The sequence below is a fragment of the Mustela nivalis genome (genome assembly GCF_964662115.1).
Source record: "Mustela nivalis genome assembly, chromosome: 17".
NCBI classification, from domain to species: Eukaryota; Metazoa; Chordata; class Mammalia; order Carnivora; family Mustelidae; genus Mustela; species Mustela nivalis.
The window spans coordinates 9,203,549-9,225,118 of NC_139036.1; the positions used below are offsets into that span (position 1 = coordinate 9,203,549).

The 21,570-nt window shown below is 49.0% G+C and overlaps 1 protein-coding gene across 1 annotated transcript in view; it reads left to right on the forward strand.

Moving 5' to 3' along the window:
- The window catches only part of COX10 (cytochrome c oxidase assembly factor heme A:farnesyltransferase COX10), a 131,196-nt gene that overhangs the window by 107,088 nt on the left and 2,538 nt on the right, over positions 1-21,570 (forward strand). Inside the window, exon 6 of the mRNA XM_082705767.1 lies at positions 9,624-9,856. Coding sequence (XP_082561893.1) covers positions 9,624-9,856 — 233 coding nt within the window. The remainder of the gene's footprint in view (positions 1-9,623; positions 9,857-21,570) is intronic.

Consider the following 21,570-nt stretch of genomic DNA (forward strand, 5'->3'; position numbering starts at 1 on the left):
ATTTTTTTTTAAGATTTATTTATTTGACAGAGATCACAAGTAGGCAGAGAGGCAGGCAGAGAGAGAGGAGGAAGCAGGCTCCCCACCAAGCAGAGAGCCCAATGTGGGACCCGATCCCAGGACCCTGAGATCACCACCCAAACTGAAGGCAGAGGCCCAACCCACTGAGCCAACCAGGCGTCTAATTTTCTCTTAAGATATATTTTGTGTCCACATTATCTTCACCTATTCCTTAAATTCTGAATTTTCGTCCTTGTGACCTCTGTAACTTGAATCTCATTCAGAAATAGAAAATTCTGGAATAAAATACTGGGGAGACATTTTCAAAACAGTTACCTGTAGAGACTTCCCCCCAGAAACTCAGGTCAGAGCTCCAATGTGGGATTTGTACAGGAAATTAAAGCTAAATTGGCTTGCTATGATTAAGCTTTGGGGTTTTCTTTTGTTTTTTAAAGAAGGAGATTTTATTTTGTAATTTAAAAACCATTTATTCTGGAAGAATGATCAAGAACTATGAAATTAATTTTTATGTAAATCAATTACCTACAGAGCTGCTTAAGTATAAAGCCTTCTTGACTTAACGTAATGTTTCACGGACCTCTCCGACACATGTCTTAGAACACATCTCTCCAGTAAGCTATTTCAAAGTCAAGTCATTTAAATTATGCTTATTAAGTGCGGTAAAATAGTCAACAAATTAAAGCTTGTATATTTTTTCCTCATTTGTTCCCAGTTTCTACAGAAAATTCCAGTTCAATACTGCCACTAAGGATTGATGTCTACTGAACAAAGAAATACAGTATTTTAAAGGAAGAATAAATAATTCATAGAAATGTACACACAGATTCTCCTCCTCTAGTCTGTTGTTTCTTTTCGGAAGTAGCCTTGGGCAGGAGAGGCAGAAGGAGAAGACCCCCTGTGCATTGATGCTCAGTAGAAAGATATCTCAATTTGAAATGTAATTCAGTTTTGGATATGAGTTTGGAAATAAATCATCATTCACCTCTCGGCGTGAGCCATGAACCTATTTGCCTGCGTGAATGAAAATGAAAAAATCGTTTTAGTTCAATGGCTAGATCCTTTTTCTGCCACCGTCCTACCTCCCCCATAGTGCTGTTTTCCTTCTTCATCCCTTTATTCCCTTTTATTGAAAATTAGAAATTGTTTGCAATACCACCACACACCGTTCGTATGCTTTGCTGAGCTTTCCCATGTCAGTTACCTCTGGTGACAACCGTTCACAGAGCTACGGATCTCTTCTCCTTCATAAAGGCCATGACAGTGTTGCAGGTACACAAGAGCACCAACGTTTGAAGGGGGGAAGAAATGTTTTCCATGTGATCCATTTCGTGTTTCCTGAGGCTGGTTTATTTTATCTTTATTTTTATAATTTGATACAGTAGAGTTCGATTCTTAAGGTTGTTGAAAATAAAAATAGTTTTGCCATTCTGATTATTATTAGAAAATGCTACACAGGGCACCTGGGTGGCTCAGTGGGTTAAATGTCTGCCTTCGGCTCGGGTCAGGATCGCAGGGTCCTGGGATCGAGTCCCAGATCCGGTTCCATGCAGCAGTGAGCCTGCTTCTCCCTCTGCTCCTCCCACCACTCATGCTCACTCTCTCTCTCTTAAAAATAAATAAGTAAAACCTTTTTAAAAAACAAAAGAAAATGCCACCAACCATCATGCCTTTATAACTTAAAATCGAGATGAAATTCTTGAGTCTATATACTTCTGTTTTCGTATTCTAATGTATATCCATATGTCTTGGTAAGTTTGAAGAAATTAAATCAGGGGGAACAATTGACTGCAAGTTTATCAACCCCTACCTCAGTTCTGCCTCCTTTCTATTTAGATAATGCCGTCTCATCTTGCCAGTTCTTTGGGTAGCAGGTGTTACGGTTTGAGAATTCATCATACTCGCTTCTGTTTAACGTCCGCCTTCCTTTTGAGGCTAAGCTTCGCCGTCTGTTTTGTTCACTGCTGTATACCCGCACTTAGCATAGTGGCTGACTGTACCAGCAGTGAGAGGAATCGTAATAAACGCACGAGAGACCACGTGCACCCGGGGCGCTCATTTGGTGAGCACAGTTCCTGCTTTTAATTTTTAACCCTGAAATACTTCCCATTCTGCAGATGAAGAAACTAAGACGAACAGGGTAAATAATTTGCTCAAGATCATACAGCTCCCAGGGCGCCTGGTTGGCTTAGTGGGTTAAAGCCTCTGTTTTTGGCTCAGGTCATGATCCCAGGATTCTGGGATCAAGCCCCGCATCGGGCTCTCTGCTCAGCAGGAAACCTGCTTCCTCCTCTCTCTCTGCCTGCCTCTCTGCCTAGTTGTGATCTGGCTGTCAAATAAATGAATAAAATCTTTTTAAAAAAAGAGAGAGAGAGAGAGGGAAATGGGCGACCTATCCAGGCCAGCTGCAGTCACCCCCGGAGGCAGGGTGGAGAAGGAGGCCTGTAGGTTCAGCCTCAGTTGGTCGTCTTGGCCAGATGTAGACCAGATGGGACCAGCACTGCACTGGTAATGGCATAGTGGGGAATCTCAGGCTTTGGCATGCCTCTGGGTCACCTGGATCCCTAACAAATCCCTAGGTGATGCTGATGCGGGGGTGGGTCTGGGGACCACACTCTGACAGAACCCCAGGCCCCACCAGGAAGAGTTAACTCAGCACAGGGAATCCCAAGGAAGCCTGCCTGGCCTTTCTTCCCATTTTGCTTCTAGAAATCAGGCCTCAGGGCAGCACGTCAATGGAAGCCACCTGCTACGGATTTAGATGATAAGAGGAGCAAAAGGACTAATGGGGAAAAAATGTTTAAGAAAAAAATTTAAGCAAAATTTTAAATAGTAAATGATAAAAAGAGAAATAACTGGGTAGAGTGTGTGTGTGTTTCTCTCTCTCTCTCTCCCCCCAGGTTTGGGATACTTTCCAAGAACCATCCAGAAGTAGGAGAGAGCAGATGGGTAGATGGGTTTTTTTTTTTTTTTTGATCAAGGGCTGAGCACTATGATTAGTAGGAAGAGTATATTGAGTTGTTGACCTAAAATAACAAGAAGTCAATCTTCAACAAAATTAGCCTTCAAGTCTTTGAGATGTAGCTCGGGCTTTTATGTGTACTAAGGCAGAAAATCATAGTTGTGTTTAACCGAGATGAGCAGGGAACACACTTAACGAATCCTTTTCTGCACCAGAAATAGATCTCTTTATTAAAACGACTAAATTTAAGCCACTTTAATATCACCATGGTTGTTAAAGATTTCACTTCAAATCAGACTTTAAAAAATAGCCGGGAGGCCACTTGGGACACAGTCTTTTCATCCCAGAACCATCATTTTGGATAGTGCCCTTCCTGCTGGCCGTGCTGGCCTGGCTAGCCATTCTTTTCCTCGAAAAATGCCTAACACCAACTTCTCCCATGAGGGGAGCCAAGGTTTGTCTGTCTTCACTGGTCCTCCACAGCAGACTGAGGGGTCCTTGTCAAAAGCACATCTGATCATTTTCTCCCCCTATTGAAAAAGCAGAGGAAACTTTTTTGACCCTGCATGTGCCCAGAGGCGATGTGCAGATAGATGTTTCAGCAAGGCCCTCCCCCGCCCCTTGGGCTGTGCCTCCTGCCTGAGACACTCCCTCCCATCTTGCCAGGCCCTCTCCCGCCCACCCAGCACTTCTTGCTGGAATCCTTCCCTGCCCACCCCCAATACCCGCACGCCATCCATTAGTGGTCCCAGAGTGACAATCCGCTTAACTGTCTCACTTCATCTAAGTGCCCCCAGGACAAAGACCGTGGCTGTCTTGCCCCCCAGCTTGTATCCTCTGTCCATGGTTCGTTGGTTTTGTGTTTTGTTTTGTTTTGTTTTGTTTTAGAATATAGTGCTTCCCACTGTTTTCATCTCAGGAAATGCAATAGGAAATTAGGCTATTTCTACAATGGGGTAAACCGAAGGGGCTTTTAAAGATTTATTTTATTTTACTTATTTATTTGACAGAGAGAGATCACAAGTAGGCAGGGAGGCAGGCAGATAAAGAGAGAGGGAAGCAGGCTCCCTGCTGAGCAGAGAGCCCCATTCGGGGCTCGATCCCAGGACCCTGAGATCATGACCTGAGCCAAAGGCAGCGGCTTAACCCATTGAGCCACCCAGGCGCCCCCAAAGGAGCTTTTAAACCCATAGGAAGTGGCTCCCAGCAGAAGGCAACAGCCTTTACTCCAGTCGCCTCTGAGCCTCAGCAAACCCAAGAAATCAGAGTCAGTAAACCGAATTACAGCATCATGCCCCCACATATCAGTTGAATTAAATAAGCGAGCCAACAAATAAGTCTGAGTGTAGATCCTATTTCCAAGTTACTTTATCTGTATAGTTGGCCCTTGAATGACCCAAGTTGGAACTGTGCAGGTCCACATATATGCAGATTTTTTTTTTCCCAGTAAATCTCTTAGAAAAATTTTTGGGAATCTGCAACAATTTATGAAAAAAACAGACAAACTGCATAGCACAGAAATTTCAAAAAAGTTTAAATGTTATGTCATCAATGCGGACATAGATGAAAGACACTAGTCTACTTTGTCAAATGCTATCATAAATATACACACATCTATTATACAAAGTTAAAATGTATCAAAACTTATACACAGAAGTGTTTGCAGAGTGTGCATGGTGCTGTTTGAGTGGAGAGAAAGGTGCAGAATCGAATCATAAATAAAATTAACATCATAATTTCGTAACTGCCTCCTGTTGCCCTTGTAGTGAGCTCACGTGTCACCACCATCCCCTTAAAATGCCGCGCGCGTGTGGTGCTGATCATCTCTGCACGAGCAGTTCATGTCTCCAGCAAATTGGGTATCATAGTACAAAGGAGTCTCTTGCAGTTCTTATTATCAGTAGTTAAGTTTGGGGGGAGTCGAAAGTTATACGTGCATTTTCCCTTTTTTTTTTATTTGTTTTTGGAGAGAGTGTGTGCACGGGTGGTAGGGGAAGGGGCAGAGGGAGAGAGAATCTCAAGCAGGTCCACACCCCGCATGGAGCCCAACTCGGGGCTCGATCTCACAACCCTGAGACCGTGACCTGGTCCAAAATCAAGAATCAAACGCTTAACCCACTGAGCCACCCAGGCGCCCACGGATTGGATCTACAACTGTACACTGGGGTCAGCTCCCCATCCCTCTCACTGTCTGAAGGTGATCTGAGTCTAGGTTTCTCATCTGCGAAATGGGAATAATCCTGTCCAAATAAACGTGTTTTCCTTTGAGGGGGCGCCTGGGTGGCTCAGTGGGTTAAAGCCTCTGCCTTCAGCTCAGGTCATGATCCCAGGGTCCTGAGATCGAGCCCCACATCGATCAGTTCTCTTCTCAGCAGGGAGCCTGCTTCCTCCTCTCTCTCTCCCTCTGCCTGCCTCTCTGCCTACTTGTGATCTCTGTCAAATAAATAAATAAAATCTTTGAAAAAAAAAAAAACATGTTTTACTTTGTTATGTTTTTGTTTTTAACACCATACCCAGTGTTGATACGGTTTCTAGAAATAGGCTTTCTCATGAACTGCTGGTGGGAGTGTGAGCTAGTCCAAACCCTCCCGGGGGTATAGTATAGACTGGCGATACCAGTCCATTCCCTAAAAATGTGCCTGTCATCTGGCTTAGCTATCTCATGTGTGGGAATTTATTCTGGGAATTTATCCTAATCAGAACTGTGAACAATAGCTATCTATAAGATACTTATTCCCTTGTTATTTCTCATTTCTTTTTTTTTTAAGATTTTATTTATTTATTTGAGAGAGCATGAGAGGAGAGAGGTCAGTGGGAGAAGCAGACTTCCTGCCGAGCAGGGAGCCAGATGTGGGAGCCTATCCTAGGACTCCAGGATCATGACCTGAGCTGAAGGCAGTCGCTTAACCAACGGAACCACCCAGGCGCCCCTTTTGCTCCTTTCAAAAAGGAGAAAAATATGATGTGTCCAGAAGGGGTATGTTGATTGAACTAATCGTGGTATATCCCAAAGATATACCACATAGGCCACTATTAGCTATTGATGGTACAAAAGAATTCCGAGTCGCACAGGGCAATTTTTTTTTTTTTAAGATTTTTTCTTTATTTATCTGACAGAGATCACAAGTAGGCAGAGAGGCAGGCAGAGAGAGAGGAGGAAGCAGGCTCCCTGCAGAGCAGAGAGCCCGATGTGGGGCTCGATCCCAGGACCCTGGGATCATGACCTGAGCCGAAGGCAGAGGCTTAACCAACTGAGCCACCCAGGTGCCCCGCACAGGGCAATTTTTAAGATATATTGAGATAAAGTAAGGAACCAAACTACAGTTCAGTATGTCCTGTTATTTTTAAAATAGAGATATCATTGAAAAAAAAGGCAAAGAAGATAGAAATCAGCGTGTTTCACTGAGGAGAATTTCCAAATTTTCTGGAAAGAACAGGTATTACTTCTATAGTAGAGGTTTGAGGAAAACAAAATCATCACAGGAAAATAAACTTCACAAAGTTTGCAGTCAGAGCACCTTTGCCCATAATGTGAGAAAACTGGGAAGTTCACGGATTCAGGCCTCCTTGTACCAGGAGGAAAAATGTGACTCTTGAGCCTCCAGGTACTGGGGATGGTCGCAGCAAATAGCCTCCTTTTTGCTTATGTCGCTTGTCACTCTCCCCAATTTCCATCCGTGCCCCTGAGCACACAGACTGAAACACCAAAATTAAGCCTCGTGATTTTCTAGGATGCCCACAAAGGTCAGAAACTAAACTTCCATGTGAAATTGCCTATCTCAATAAATTAAATTCATGTGTGCTTTTCTAAAAGGGCTTTTCATAACACTAATACCTTTGAATCCAACTGGCTTCCACAGACCCAGGAGAAGGAGCGAACAACCTTCTTTTTTTTTTTTTTTAAACACAAGGTCCAATTCAGGAAAAATAAAAATGTTTATGAGCCACATTTTTCTGCCACCCAAAATAAAACTCCCTTTTTACAGTCACATAGGAAAGAAACAAAAAATAAAAACAAACAAACAACCCCGCCCTCTGTTCTTATAAGCTATAAACGACCTTATTGCAAGAAGGACAAGAGTTGTAACATTTTCACTGCTTTTTGGCCATTTTTTTATGGGCATAGGGGAGATGTAACAGCACAGAGCCATCTTGTGATTTTTCATCTGGAGAATGGAGCCAGTTAGTGTGGTCATGGGCTTTCTATGGCAGGAGCACAGGCACTGGTAGGAGTTGTCAGGAAACGCAAGCCAGGATGAAAGTTCTAGGGGGCCCAGTGACTGCCGTGCAAACGAGGGATCCCGTACTCCCAAAGAGGTAGCCAGGAAGTCGGGTGGAAATTCCCCATCTCTATGGAGCATCCATGAACAAGCACTTTTGCAACAATGTATCAGTTTATATTCCCTCCTGCTTCAAACCCCCCCCTTTCAGGGCGCTTGGGTGGCTCATTCCATTAAGGGGTAAGTATCTGCCTTCTGCTCAGATCATGAATTCAGGGTCCTGGGAATTCAGGGTCCTGGGATCGAGCCCCCACATCTGGCTCCCTGCTCAGTGGGGAGTCTGCTTCTCCCTCTCCCTCTGCCTGCCATTTCCCCTACTTGTGCTCTATCTCTGTCAAATAAATAAAATCTTTAAAAAACAGGGGCGCCTGGGTGGCTCAGTGGGTTAAGCCGCTGCCTTCGGCTCAGGTCATGATCTCAGGGTCCTGGGATCGAGTCCCGTATTGGGCTTTCTGCTCAGCAGGGAGCCTGCTTCCCTCTCTCTCTCTCTCTGCCTGCCTCTCCATCTACTTGTGATTTCTCTCTGTCAAATAAAAAAAAAATTAAAAAAATAAAATAAAATAAAAATTAAAAATAAAATAAAATAAAATAAAAAACAAAACTCCCCCTCTGCAGGGGTCCATCTTTAGGGGTGGTGACCACAGGATCCGATCTGATCGAGTGGAATCACTGAGCCCCAAGCAGTTGCCTGGGAGGCGGAATTATGGCCTCCAAAAGGAGAAGGCAAGCTTGAGGGACCTCCTCAGGTTTCTTAAGAAGGAATAAGTAAGGGTGCCTGGGTGGCTCAGTTGGTTGTGTCTGAGTCTTAATCTCAGCTCAGATCTTGATCTCAGGGTGGAGAGATGGAGTCCCTCGTCTGGTTTGACAGCATTGGTCGTAGAACCTACTTAAAAAAAGAAGAAACAAATGTGCATATAACCAGGAATGTATAGATCCAATTAATCTGCACTCTCAAAAAGTTTTTCACAAGTTGCCACACAAAGTCCATCTTAAAAATTGAGCTCTGGGGGGCACCTGGGTGGCTCAGTCTATTGAGCAACTAACTGCCTTTGGCTCAGGTCATGGTCCTGGAATCGAGTCCTGCAAGGGACTCGTTGCTCTGCGGGGAGTCTGCTTCTCTTCTGCCACTCCCCCTGCCTGTACTTTCTGGCTCTATCTATTTGTTAAATTAAAATAAATAAAATCTCAAAAAATAAAAGAAAAAGTGGGCTCTGATGGGAATCGATCTTAGATTCACTGCCAGTGGAGAGTTGTGTTTGACCGTTTTCACTGCATGCATGACCTCGTAGGACTCCCCATGAAATCCCGTGTCTGAAACCAGCTGTGGCACGGAAGGAAACTCAGCTGGGAGTGCCATGTCACTGGGGAGTGGCCCCCTGGTGTTTCACTGTTGGCACCGCACTGGTCCCATGCTGAGCCTGTCATTCATTACAGATAGATACACCCAGACACACGGTCGTTATCCATTACTGCTAATTGGGTGATTTTTTTTTTAAGATTTATTTATTTATTTGACAGAGAGAGAGCATGAGATCACAAGTAGGCAGAGAGGCAGGCAGAGAGAGGAAGGGAAGTAGACTCCCTGCTGAGCAGAGAGCCTGATGCGGGCCTCAATCCCAGGACCCTGATCATGACCTGAGTGAAGGCAGAGGCTTTAACCCACTGAGCCACCCAAGTGCCCCATGTTTTTAAATAAAGTATAAATACACGGGAGCAGAAGGGCTTCCAGAATTAAGACACTCGTTTCTGCCAAATGGCACAGTATTGTGGTGCGGGTGGTTTATCTGTGGCTGCCACGTCCCCCACACTAACTGTAAAACGGGAACCGTGTGGAGCACGCGGGTGGCTCAGTCGGTTAAGCATCTGATCCCAGGGCCTGGGAATCGAGTCCCACGTGGGGCTCCCTGATCAGCAGGAGCCTCCTTCTCCCTCTCCCTCTGCCCCTCCCCTGGCTTGTGCTCTCTCTTGCTCACTCTCTCTCTCAAATAAATAAAACCTCAAAAACAAAAACAGAACCCTGTGTCAAGCAAGCCCTGGTCTGCGGGGAGGAGCAGTCCACCGTGTCTGCCGCACAGATGAGCAGGTGCCACCCAGCATCCCACAGCCAGGAAGGGGCTCAGCACATGTGCGAACCCCAGGCCCTTCCTTCCCAGCTGGCAGGTGTCAGAGGAGCGGCCAGAACCCTCCTGATTTTAGGTGTGGCAGAGCCGGTGCCGCATTCCCTGGAGGAAGGCAGCCCGCTCGCCTCCGGGTCAGCCGCAGGACAGGTGCATGGGCCGCTCCTACAGCTCGGGCCGCGCGCGTGCGCCACGTGCTTAGCCAGGCTGGACAGTGATGGGTCTGTGTCCGCCGCTCTTTTTCAGCCCGCTGCTCGCTGTGACCTTCGCCACTTGCTGCGCCGTCCCGGGGATCGCCCTCCTGACCTGGGGGGTGAACCCCCTCACGGGAGCCTTGGGGGCCTTCAACATTTTTCTGTACACTTGCTGCTACACCCCGCTGAAGAGGATCAGCATCGCCAACACCTGGGTGGGCGCCGTGGTCGGGGCCGTGCCGCCCGTCATGGGCTGGACCGCGGCCACCGGCAGCCTGGACGCAGGTGAGTGTCTGGCGTCTGACGGGTCCGCTTCTGCCCGCTGGCCCCCCGCCGGGGTGCGGAGGCCACGCCTACCCGAAACCCGAGTCTGTGCTGGTCCATCGCCGTCAGTCCCTGTTCTCTCGGCAAGCGGGCGGATGCAGCGGTCTGAAATACTGGCGATGCAGAGCGGAAGGGAGGCCTCGTCTGGCTTTCAGGCCAGCCTGTGCTTTCCGGGGCAGGGAACGTCTAGCGGGGAGACTGAGGGAGAAGCAGTGACTGCACAGGTGGAATGAAAAGCACGTCCCTAAAAGTCACGGATCCACTTGGGGCTGATGAGTCCTTTGGGGTGTCCCACATTGTGGGGACCCGGCCTCTAGCTTTGCTCTCCAAGCAGATGCTCCCCCGCGGGCAGCCCCCTGCCTCCTCTCTCCACTCCCACACAGCCAGGATATTCCCTCCCACCCCCTGGCGAAGGAGCAGCCCTATTTTCATTAGTTTCTAAATTTATTTTTATATGATTTGTTTAATTTGTTCATGGGGTCTACAGTAAAACCGTTGAAACACATCTACTTTTTGGTGGCATGTCACCATGAAATTTGTGGGGTGAATAGCTCATTTTTACCATGTGTAAGGGAAGCCTCACAGTCTAATTAGCCAGGTAATTAGTGTTTTTGACCAACACTTAGGAAGGAAGTGGTGAGGTTTCCTGCAATATATGTAAGTACATATTTTTCACATGAGAGATCAAAAGGCAGTTGACCATAAACCATTGCCCCGTGAGCCACATTTCTGAAGCTTTTCATAAAAGCCTTTACACTGTGACTTGGCAAGCTTACAAAGGCGATTACACCTTTAGCATGATCGTCTCTTAGAATGGTTTTAATATCGTGTAAATGTTGGGGTTTCACGAATCTACAAATAAATTATTCTAGAACGGACATGCTCATTCACTCCGTGATAAAACCCCAAGCCAGAATCTCGTCCATGTGGGAGCCGAGGCAGCACAGTGGGGTCGGGCCAGTGATCTCTGGAGCAGGGGTGCCCAAGTTCGGAGCCCAGCTCCACTTCTCATTAGCCATGCACGTTTTGGAACGTTCTAGACTTCTTTATGCTACTGTCTCCTCCTCTCCCACGTGGTCCCTTCTCATGGAGTTGCCATGAGGATTAAGTGAGTAATTATTAAGTATTCTTTGTTTGTACAGTAGATTCATACAGATCGAGAAAGGTCATGAGATTTTATTGATTTGCAGACTTTGAGCAGTTTGTAACTGTTAGGAGGCTTGGTGGGAAAGACTGCTGGTCCTTAGTGATGGCTGTCTTGGGCGAGGGTGGAAAGCATGGGAAGCATGGGTCTGATATCCCTAGACTAGATGGTGTCCAAGTTTCCCCCCTCGTTTGCAATTTATAATTCAAGAGCACGCCTGCCTACTGCCAAATTTCTGGTTGGATTCCTCCTCCTAGTTCTGCCTGGAGCCCCAGTCTGAACCCAGATGTCTGTCTCCCCTCCTGTACCTCTCCAGAACTCTCTAGTGATTGCCCAGACATCCGAGGTAGAGCCCCTGAAAGTGACCCCCATTTGCAGCCATGTGGTGCCCCAAGTCACCTGCCTATGTGACGGACACTGCCCCACACCTTGCCATGACTGCCGGAACCTTAACCAGGCTCCTCAAACCCAGCCTAAAGGAACTAGGCCCCCAAAACAACCTTATCTCTCTGAGAACCCCCAGACAGATTCACGGCTGGGGCCAAGTATGACAGCCCTGGGGGCCAGTGTCACTGGAGATAGGTGGCAGCAGTCCGGTCCACGGCCACACAGAACTTGGTCACCTCCATCGGTCACCTAGATTCTTGCTGAGTGTTCGAAGCCTTTGTTGTCTTCCCAGGCCAGTCCCTCGGGCAGGATTTTGAGCCTCAGCACATGTTGGCTAGAGTGCATCCCCAGAGGCTAGAGAAAGAAAGAACTTTGCAGACGTCTTCCTGCTTAGGAGTACACATTCAGGCAGGTGTCCTTAGTGTTCAGGGACAGTGTGGATTTGGCTAAACTGCTAACAGTCATATTTAAAATAAAATTCTTTTTTAAATTGGGGATATGATCTTTCTGTACTCCAAATGCAGTCGTTTGTATACAAATTCCTTAGTGAGGGACAGCTGAGGGCCAGAGTTAGGTTGCAGGGTAAAAGTGCATGTTTATCTTGAAAAATGAGACCCCCAATCACCTACCTGAACTCACCCTGACATCAGGCAGAGCCGTCTGAAACAGATCGGTGTTCCCACAGAGTCAAATCCTAGAGCCTCATGGCAGGGCACCCAAGTACAGCTTGGTTTACTGCCCCCTACCCCCCCCGAATTCTAACTCACCCCCGGGTCCAGTCCTACACCTGAAGTCTTGTCAGATTTACAGAGTGTTACTTTACATAATGCTTTAAACTGCTTCAAAAAAAAAAAAAAAAAGTTCAAAACATTAATTTGCTAGAGCAAACTTGAGATAAGCAGCAAATCTTTGATTAAAGTTGAATGAATGAATCAATCAATCAGCCAGTGAATAAATACCTTCCATTTTACAGCTGACAGAACTAGGTTAATCCCAGGTCAGTTGCCAAATATTGTCAGAACCTCAGCTATGTGCCAGAGCCTATAAAGGAGGAAGTGATCCAGAGGAATAAGGTAGAATCTGAGGGATTGTCGTTTCAACATTGATATCGCTGGGATTTTTAGACACTGGGTTGAATAAGATTACATATACGTATGTTTGGTCACTTTCTAGAACTGTACCACCCATTAGGACACCCCCTCGCCACATGTGGCTATTTAAATTTCAGTGTAAACTCAGTAAACTTAACCACTGAGTTCTTCAGTCCAGGAGCTATCTTTTAGCTGCTCACAGCCACACATGGCCAGGAGCTGCCGCACTGCTGGCACAGAGGGTGGGCGCTTCCCTCCTTGCGGAAAGTTCTGCCGAGAAGGACACACGGATGCCCTGATGGACCTGTGTGTTCCGTCTTCCCTGGGAATTCATGCTTTAAACACTAGGGCATCTAAAGCAGTGGTTCTCAAATGGGAGGACACCTCAGAATCACCGGGCAGGCTTGCTAAAACCCAGATTCCCGGAGCCCGAGAACTTGCATTTCTAGCAAGCGGCTGGATGATGCCAGTGCCCCTGGTCCGGGGGCCACTTTAAGAACCACCAGCCTGCAAAGACAGAGCCAGAGAGAGCTCTAGCTGTCAGGGTATCTTGGAAATACCTAACAATTTGGGCAGCTGGTATTGTCTGAGACGCACTCACGGGGTCATCTCTGTCACCACAGAGGTTAGGGCTCTCGTCGGGCTCTCAGCTTGAAGCCCCCTTCTGAGACAAAAGTGGCCCCAAATATTTCCCATCTGTGGCATCTCCAAATCATTTTGTCTTTGACCCTCCCAAGAGTGATCACGACGGGAGATGCGTATGAACAGAAAGTCTTTGAAGCCCTCCCCTGAACGGCAGTGAAAAGAAGGGGAGAGGATGGAGAAGAGGCAGGGAGACCACCCACTCACCTCATCAGCCTGCTTCCTCATGCCGGTGTCAGGGAGGACCTGCTTCTGTGCTAGGCACTGAGGCCTTTAGCGAAAGGCACTGATGAGCCATGAGTGCAGGTTTAAGCAAGATAGCAGCAGGGCCCGGAGTTTGGGACCATCTAACAGTGTACTGTAGGCGGGTTTTCTGCCCGGTGTTGGAAAGCAGTACTTCGCTGAGCCCTCCTTCTTGGTCCTAAGCCTGTGTGCCTTCTGCCTCCTCCTGCCCCATCTCTAGCAGGCCTCTACCTGTCCTGGGCCTGGCCTCCACCCTCCCGCCCTCCCTAGCCAAATTTCGCCCCTCCAGTATTTAATGAAGCATCTGTCGGGTCTCCTTTGAAAGTGCAGCTTGAGGCATATGGGCGGTGGAAACCCTACAGCTTCTAGGCCTGTCTAGTTGAGAAGAAAGATGAAAAAAAATAAATAGCCCTGGAAAACACTTTGCATCCCAGACGGCCGCAGACAGCTTGCAGAGTAAGGAAATGTTCATGTTCCAAAGTACTTTTCCCCCTTCTCAGCATCTAGATCATTTTGTGGTTTCTGAGGTGGCCGCAAGGGCCAATTAGGACCTCCAGAGGGTCTGAGCACTGAAGAGAAGGATTACGCTGCCTCCCATCCTCCATTCGAGACCGAAAACCTAAAATAAGCCTAAGGACATCCCATAGGATTCTGGTTGCCCCCCCCACACACAACTACTTTGTTATTTCTTCATCAGATAGCGCAGAAAGCATGTCATTGTTCTAGCTGTCCCTGGGGGCATGGGTGCAGAGCAAGAGCACCTGCTCAGCCCTATAGGTACCCCAGCATCTAGAGAGGGGGGCTGGAATTGGGGTGGGAGGGAGCCAAACAGATCAGCGGATGGAAACCGGGAAAGCTACACACTGCGAGTTCTTCGTATCTGCACTTTCCCATATGATGCTCTTCTAGTTGGAAACAGCTAGCTTTGCACAAACAGCCTGGGGTGGGGTTTTTGTCCCCAGCCGGACACCCTGTGTTGTCACACCCTGGGCCCCAGCTCAGAAACGCCCGTTTGTGGCCAGCAGGTCCATAAAGGTAATCATGATCATGGGACTGTACCTGGGTCCCATTTCCTTCTAGCACGCGGGGTTAGGCCTTTTCTCCCACCCGCCTAATTACTTTGCCTTCTTTTTTTCTTTTTTAAGCTGAACCGCTATTCCCAAAAAACAGTGAAAATGCTTACAAGCAAAAAATAAAAATAAAAATAAAAAACACACCAGGAAGGCCAACCAAGAGGGCCGTTTTCTGGCCCCGGGTGTGGCCAGGACAACAGTGAGAGAAGTGACCTTTGAGGGGCCCCGGGGAAGGGGTCGCTGGCAGATAAAGTGCGGGCAGCAGACTGCCCAGCTTTGGAGCGGGCCTGGAGCCATAGGCATTAGGCTTCTCAACAGTGTTTACCTCCAGGGAGGAACTTTAGTTTATCTTGGAGGCCTCAGGGTAAAGTACTTCCCCCTCCTCCTTGCCGAAGCTCCCCGGCTCGCTCTCTCTTCCTCTCTCCCCCCACGGCCCCCACTGCTTTAAGAAGGCTCTGATTCTCTTTGGTCATTGTCTCCCAATCGGACCCAATCCCAGGTCTTGGAAGTTTGTGGAACGAGGGAGGGTGACAGTCCTGTTTGTAATTCAGATGTTGTTGTGCGGTAAACATTAATTATGTCAGCCCACATTCAGTTATAAATGAGGACTCCGTCAAGGGCCCTTATCAGCGAGTGACGTTTGGCAGATGGATGGTTTTAGTAACAAAAAAGAGAAGGAGGGTTTTTTTAGCCTCAGCTGGTAAACTACAAAATGTTAAATACTGTTTCACTCTATTTACCTCCTCTATTCCAAGATGAGAAAAGAGAATAGAACAGAGGGAATGTTCCATTCACTCACTCATTCAACAAATATTTATCAAGACCTTCCTAAGTACCTGCCTCCGTTGAACCCAAGCACCTTGAAAGATTCCCTTTAGAGCCCCGGTTCAGTTTGAAATGAAACTTGAAAGTGAGCGTCTGTGTTCATTCTCTCGGAGATTCGTTTTCCGTAACTAGCCTCCGAGGGTTGCATTAATTAAGACAAATGATATTTTTAAAGACAGGGTGAACAAGGAAGAGCTTCCTGGGAATATTAGCAAACCAAACAATACTAGAGCCCTTATTCTCTTCGCAGACAAAACCCACTAAAGGCTGAGAAAGAACATCCTAGAAACATGGTGCTAGACCCAAGACTGACAGCGGTATAATTGGAGGCCGCCTTTGGCCCGCCCCAGAAAGCACACCCGGAGCTGACCAGCTGATCACAGCTTTTAGGGGCCTGGCCCTTGCCTTCCTGAGGGAAATGATAATGCCTAGGAAGGGCAGCCTCTAGTAGACATGGTGTCTGGCACTGGATGCACGTTTAGTCACTGCTCCTCAGGGAACATACTAGTATTCAGATAAGAGAGACGGAAATGCCCTCAGATGGGAGCTGCGGGAGTGCAGAGCGCTGGGATTTCTTAGAGAACCTGCAGAGATGCGCCCAACTAAACTTCCCTAGAGGGAAATAAGAGGGGGGGGGCACTTGTTCCAGAGTCAGAGCTCTGTGCCTCCTCTGCCTCGGTCTCCCTGCAGATGGAAGCCTCGGGTGACTCTGGGGGCACAGGGATGGTGGGTGGTGCGCGATACGGTAAGGGAGGGAGAGTGCCTGGGCCCCTGCTCCCTGGGCCTCTTCGTCATTCCTGAGTCACTTCCAAAGAATTCCAGGGCAAGCTGTCACGGCCCACTCTGGTCCCTGTTTTCAGAGGACCCGTGGTCTTGCCTTTTATCAGTGCGCAGCTGATCACCCGGCCCCACACCCGCTCTCCTTTATGGCCAGCGCCGTGGAAGTCTATCACACAGTGGAAGCTGACCTGTTTCACAAGCCCCTTTGTGTTCGCCCTCAAAGGGAAGGCTTTGGAGTCTGTGACCATGAAGTTTGGGTTTGGCTCTGCTCCCCCAGCCATGCCCCAGTTTACATACCCGTGTACCCCGAGAGCACAAATACAACCAGTCGGGGAACAGACCGGCTACCAAGGGCCACACTTGGAGGGAGCCTGTTGTACTGGGGAGGGCAGACCCCCGCAGCTCAGCACCAAGGTTCACTAAAGCTGTTTCTTTGTCTTTTTCAAGGCCATGGGTGGGCAGAGAATGACAGTGAATGGGGTTTGGTGTCGATGCAGGAAGGAGTTGGTTGAATGTGCGCCCACCAGGGGCAGAGGAAGCAAACCATTGAACCCCATTCCAAAAGGAATTTTGATTTGGGAGGGCACTCACAGGGACTCAGAACTCCAACTTGAAGATTTTTGTCTCCATCCTCTCGGGAAACCATGTGGCTGCAATGGCCTTGGCTTTGTTTGCCAACAAAATGATGGGTGGACGCCATGGCCAAGTGTTTCCCGACCTGAGCAGAGGTGGCGGTGGTTGAGATCTCCGCTCCCCTCCCCCGGCCCGTCGGTTGGAATGATGTAAAAATGATTGATAGATGTTTTGAGAGCAAGGTGGCATGAGACGTGGCTTCCCTCCAGCTCTGCACACACACGCAGTACAATGGATGGGCTGGTCTCCATTTTTGTATATGGAAGAAAAGAAAGCAGGCTACGGACACACCCGGGTATCCTCTGGTGTCGCCTCTGAGCTGAGATTGTGGCATTGTGAGCCCATGAAGTTGCTTACCTCTGGAGAACCATACCCCCCAGATACACCTATCTATCTCCCAGATTTCTGGTATTTCCTGTATTCATAGATTGACAAATCTTTGCCTCAAAGACCGGAAGCAGACATGTCTTCCGGATATGATTAAACCACGTACGTGCACAGCTTCTACAGCGATGGGGAGGGAAATAAGAAAACACAGTGAAAAGGAGCAGAAGAGGCACAGTTTGTGTGAGCAGACTGGGGACTCAGAGACCATCTTTAGATCCCAGTTCACCAATCACTTCTTCCAGGAAGCCTTCCCTGATTTCTCTAAGGCTGACTTGGGTCTTCCTCCTCAGGGTTCCCCACAAGCTCTCCACCCAAGGTGACCCTTCAGAGGCCGTCCTCCTGTTTTAAGCTGTCTGCCTCCCTGGCCAGACTCCAGCTGAGGGCCCTCGAGCACACACTGCACCTCTCATCACATAGCAGGTCCCAGGGACAGCAGACTGCTCTGGGTTGGGGGGGCGGGGGGGGGGGGCGAGGCTGAGCCCAGGCCTTTGAGTCCGTGAACTGAGTGCTCTGTGTTTACCCCACAAGGAAGGTGGGTTCCACCACAGCCCCCGGACTAATCCAAGTCTTCCTGTTCCGGTTCACCTTATCTTGATGAAGAGAGCAATTTGTTTTACATCTTTTGTAGGAGCCCAGGCAGTTGTGGCCCATCAAGTAGAACCGTGTGGGGGTGGTGGTTTTCTGATTACAATCCATTAAGGCTAAGTTGTGATTTCTAAAGCTCTTTCATTTGTGACATGAGCCAAACCCACACCCAATTTCCTCTCGCGTAGAAGGCAGCATGCTACTCTTATGAAAATGATTTTTTTAATTATGTTATTTTAAGCAGAAGCATAACCGAAAATGCAGATTGAGCAAAACAGAATACTCCAGTTGGCACACAAAAAAGAGGGCTTTTGAGAAAGGCAAGCAAGAGCCCACACTGGGGCCTGGATCATTTTAACCGTTTCCAGCCTGGTTTCCTGATGAAGTTGGCTTTTTCCCAGCTCTGTTCAATACAACAGCAGAAGGGCTACTGGGCCCTGGCTTCCCCGATTGCCCTCCCCTGGGAGACCTCCCCTGGTCTGAGCCCTCACTGACATCCCGTCTCTTGGCAGGACATGTCTCAGCCTTGTCCGCCCCCCTCCTCCCACCCCCACCCTGGTTGTCATCACTGCGGCCCATTATCTGTTCGGACCCTTTGGGTACGAAGCCGGTCCCGAACAGCGCGCGGGTTGCTCCCAGTACCTCATGCTCAAGACCTCAGAGTGCCCCAAGGCCCTGAGAATCTAACAGCGCCCCCTTTCCTGGTCCTTTTCCATCAGGACGTGGAGGAGAAGTCCAACCTTCCCCTTTTGTCCTTTCCAGTTCCCCAGGGGCACTCACTGTCAAAACAGAGACTGTCCCTAATGGAAACAAACTTTTTTTTAAAGGTCTTGAGACACCCCCCCCCCCCCAATAAATGGCAGATGGAGATCTCCTTCCATCAAGCCCTTTCTCTGCCCGGTAACATCAGCATTTGAATTGGCACCCGGCAGTCCGCTGTTACCAGACTGTTACCAGTCTGAGTCCTCGTGGGGCCGCATCCCTTCCAAGAGAAGGGGCTGGTATGTGTGAATACCTCTGTGGAGGCCCGTTAAGGAATCTCTTCATCTGTAGGAGGAGAGTGATGTCACTCACTGGAAGGTGGTCGTGAGCAGGAGTGAGTGTATAATTCCTCCACCCAAGGCCTGGCATGGGACCACCACAAGGCATTTAACTGGGATGTCTTGCCAGAACCCCAAACTCGGAATGGCCCCAAATAGAGCTCTCCGTGCCTCCACCATGAGCACGCTCCCCTGTGTGTGACCCCAGTGTTCCCCACCTGAGTATAAGGACTGGTGTCTGCCACCCCTATGGCTCCATGAGGTGGCCCAGCGGTGAGCTTTCCACTTAAGTTGGGGCAGGAAGCCCGTGCTGCCTTTGGGAAGGCCTTCCCTGAGCCGACTGGGGTTACGTTTGCTTGAACTAAAATATAGACGTATCAGGTTATTAATGGACAGGCTTAAAAGGGATCAGAGGGACTTGGCAGCAACCTTGCCCTCACAGGGATGCGTGCATCGAGTCTTGGTTATTTGGTAATCGTGGAAGGCTGTAAAGGAATTGATGGCCTTCTGGAACCCATGAGACACGGTCCCGGGATCTGAAAGCCGGCTCTGGGCCTCCGCAGTCTGCACCCACGTGAGCCCTACTTGATACGCTCCAGCTGCCTGACATGCTGAACTCAGAAATGGGCACACGTCTGCCCCGAATGATAGGAGCAAAAGTCACCACTCTGTCTGTGGGGTGACGAGAAAGCCTGCCCCTATTGTCGCTGCACAGCCCACACTGTGGAGGAATACAGATCAGAGATGAAAAGAGAGGCTCCTTCCCTCTGATCCTCCTCGGCGTGGACGCCACAGGCCCCTGCAGGACCTTGGAAGCCCCAGCCTGGATTCTGAATTATTGAAACTGCCTTGTCGCCTGCTGAGTTCTGTTTTAGCAGTAGTGCGCCCCAACCCCCCCTTCTCTGAATGTTCCCTCCAGACGAGGGGCTTAAAAGATCCTCATTACCTGAAATAGGACCGTGGTTACAAATTTGCAGCCTCTGCGGGCCAGTGCTGGCCGGGGTAGGTAACACAGCAGGTTAGGGAGCTCTCAGGTCCCCCAGGAGGCACTTCGAGGTCAGGAGCAAGGGATCCAGGCAGAGCATCCCAGAGAAGGGAGAAAGGGGGAGGAGAAGAATCCTAATAGGCCTGTGGTTCACAAATCAGTGCTAGAAAACAGCAACCTCGGGTGGCTTTTAGTAAGCCTTCCTTTGTGCACGTGGGCTCCCGCTATGCGTGTGATGACCCTTTACTGCAGTGGCATCGAGCACTTTCTATATTCTCCTCCAGGGATGCAAAGGAAAATGAACATTCCCTTCAGGAATTTGCATTCAAGCAGAAAACAGAGAAGCACGTAATAAGGAGACACCAGGGTTTGCCCAGTGGTAGACGCAAGTATGAGTAGCTTCCAGACACACGTCCTAGCTCAGACCCTTCCTTACGATTCCCTGGTTGCCATCTGGACGTCCCAAGGGCGTGTCAGGCTGAACACATTCGAGGTCACACATGCGTGGTCCTCCCCCTGTTTGTCATCTCAAGGAATGGCCTCTCCATGGAGCCCCTCTTGATACTTCCCTCTCCTTCCCCTCCTTATTTCACACTCGCTCCCTGTCACTTGGCCTCCCCAAGGAAGGCCTCTCAGGTCCAACCTACTATTCCCACCCTGATACCCGCTCCTGTCACCTCTCATCTCAGCCCCTGATCAGGGCTCCCCTACCTGCTCGGGGCCCCTCCAGTGTGTTCTTTCACAGATTGGTCAAGAAACACCACGGCCCTTTCCTCGCCCCGCCCCACCCAAGTGCAGGCCCCTATGTGCGTGCACACCGGGCGCACACGCGCGCGCACATACACACTTAAACATGTTACCATCTCTCCATGGCTCTCTGTTGCGTTTACCATCAAACCAGTACTTGGCAAAGTTGGGGTGGTGCGTCACAACTGCCCCTCCAGCCACACTTGCTCCCTTTTTTGACTTTGATACATTTTTTAAATTATCATACAGGCCAACTGGCCTTTTTTTTTTTTTTCAATAGACAGCTCTGTGAACCCTAACACATGTTCTCATCTCCTTTTAATACCTGTCTGCACCATGCTCCTTCTTGCCCCTTTGTGACGACCTCTCTGTCTGCCAGCCTGCAGGGGACCAGGTCACTCTGCTCAGCTCCCACAGAGCTCAGCTCCGATCTCCCTTCCTCAGAGATGTCTCCTCTGCCCACCTCAACTGGGTCGTGTTCTGTGCCCTCGTGGCACAAATTTTTCCTGCACAGCTGTTGCGTGGTGAGGTAGATTCACTAGTGTGGCTCTTGATCTAACTCCTGGCTGGTGAACCCCCCCACACCCCAGGAGGGGCACGTGTGGATTTGTACTTGCCATCCTATCCCCTGTAGTGCTTGCCACTTAGTAGTAGGTGCTCGGCAAACACTGCCATGTGAGTAAATGGGCAGGGAGCAAACACTTCCATGCATGAGCAACTGGGCAGAGAGGTGCTCAGCAAACACTTCTGTGCCTGCGTAACTGGGCAGGGAGTTGCCTGCATAGGAATGAGCAGCCCTGTAGTCAGGACTTGGGGGAGGCAGCTTAGTGTGGTAGGGGAGCCAGTCTCCACATCAGACAGACTCACTCTGAATCCCTCCCTTAACCTCTTTTTGTAGAATTTAACATCCTCTGAGCTTCTTGGCTCACTTCCTGAGCATAAAACCTAACAGCCTGTAGGCAAGAGTAAATGAGCTAAACTACATGGAAGTCTCAGTCTTACTAGGTGCATGCATCTCGCCTTTGTGGGAGAGGGGAGGCCCTGCTCCAGACAGAGGGGCTCGATGCTGCTCCAGACCCTAATACATCCCTGGTGAAAACCCGCAAAGCCGAC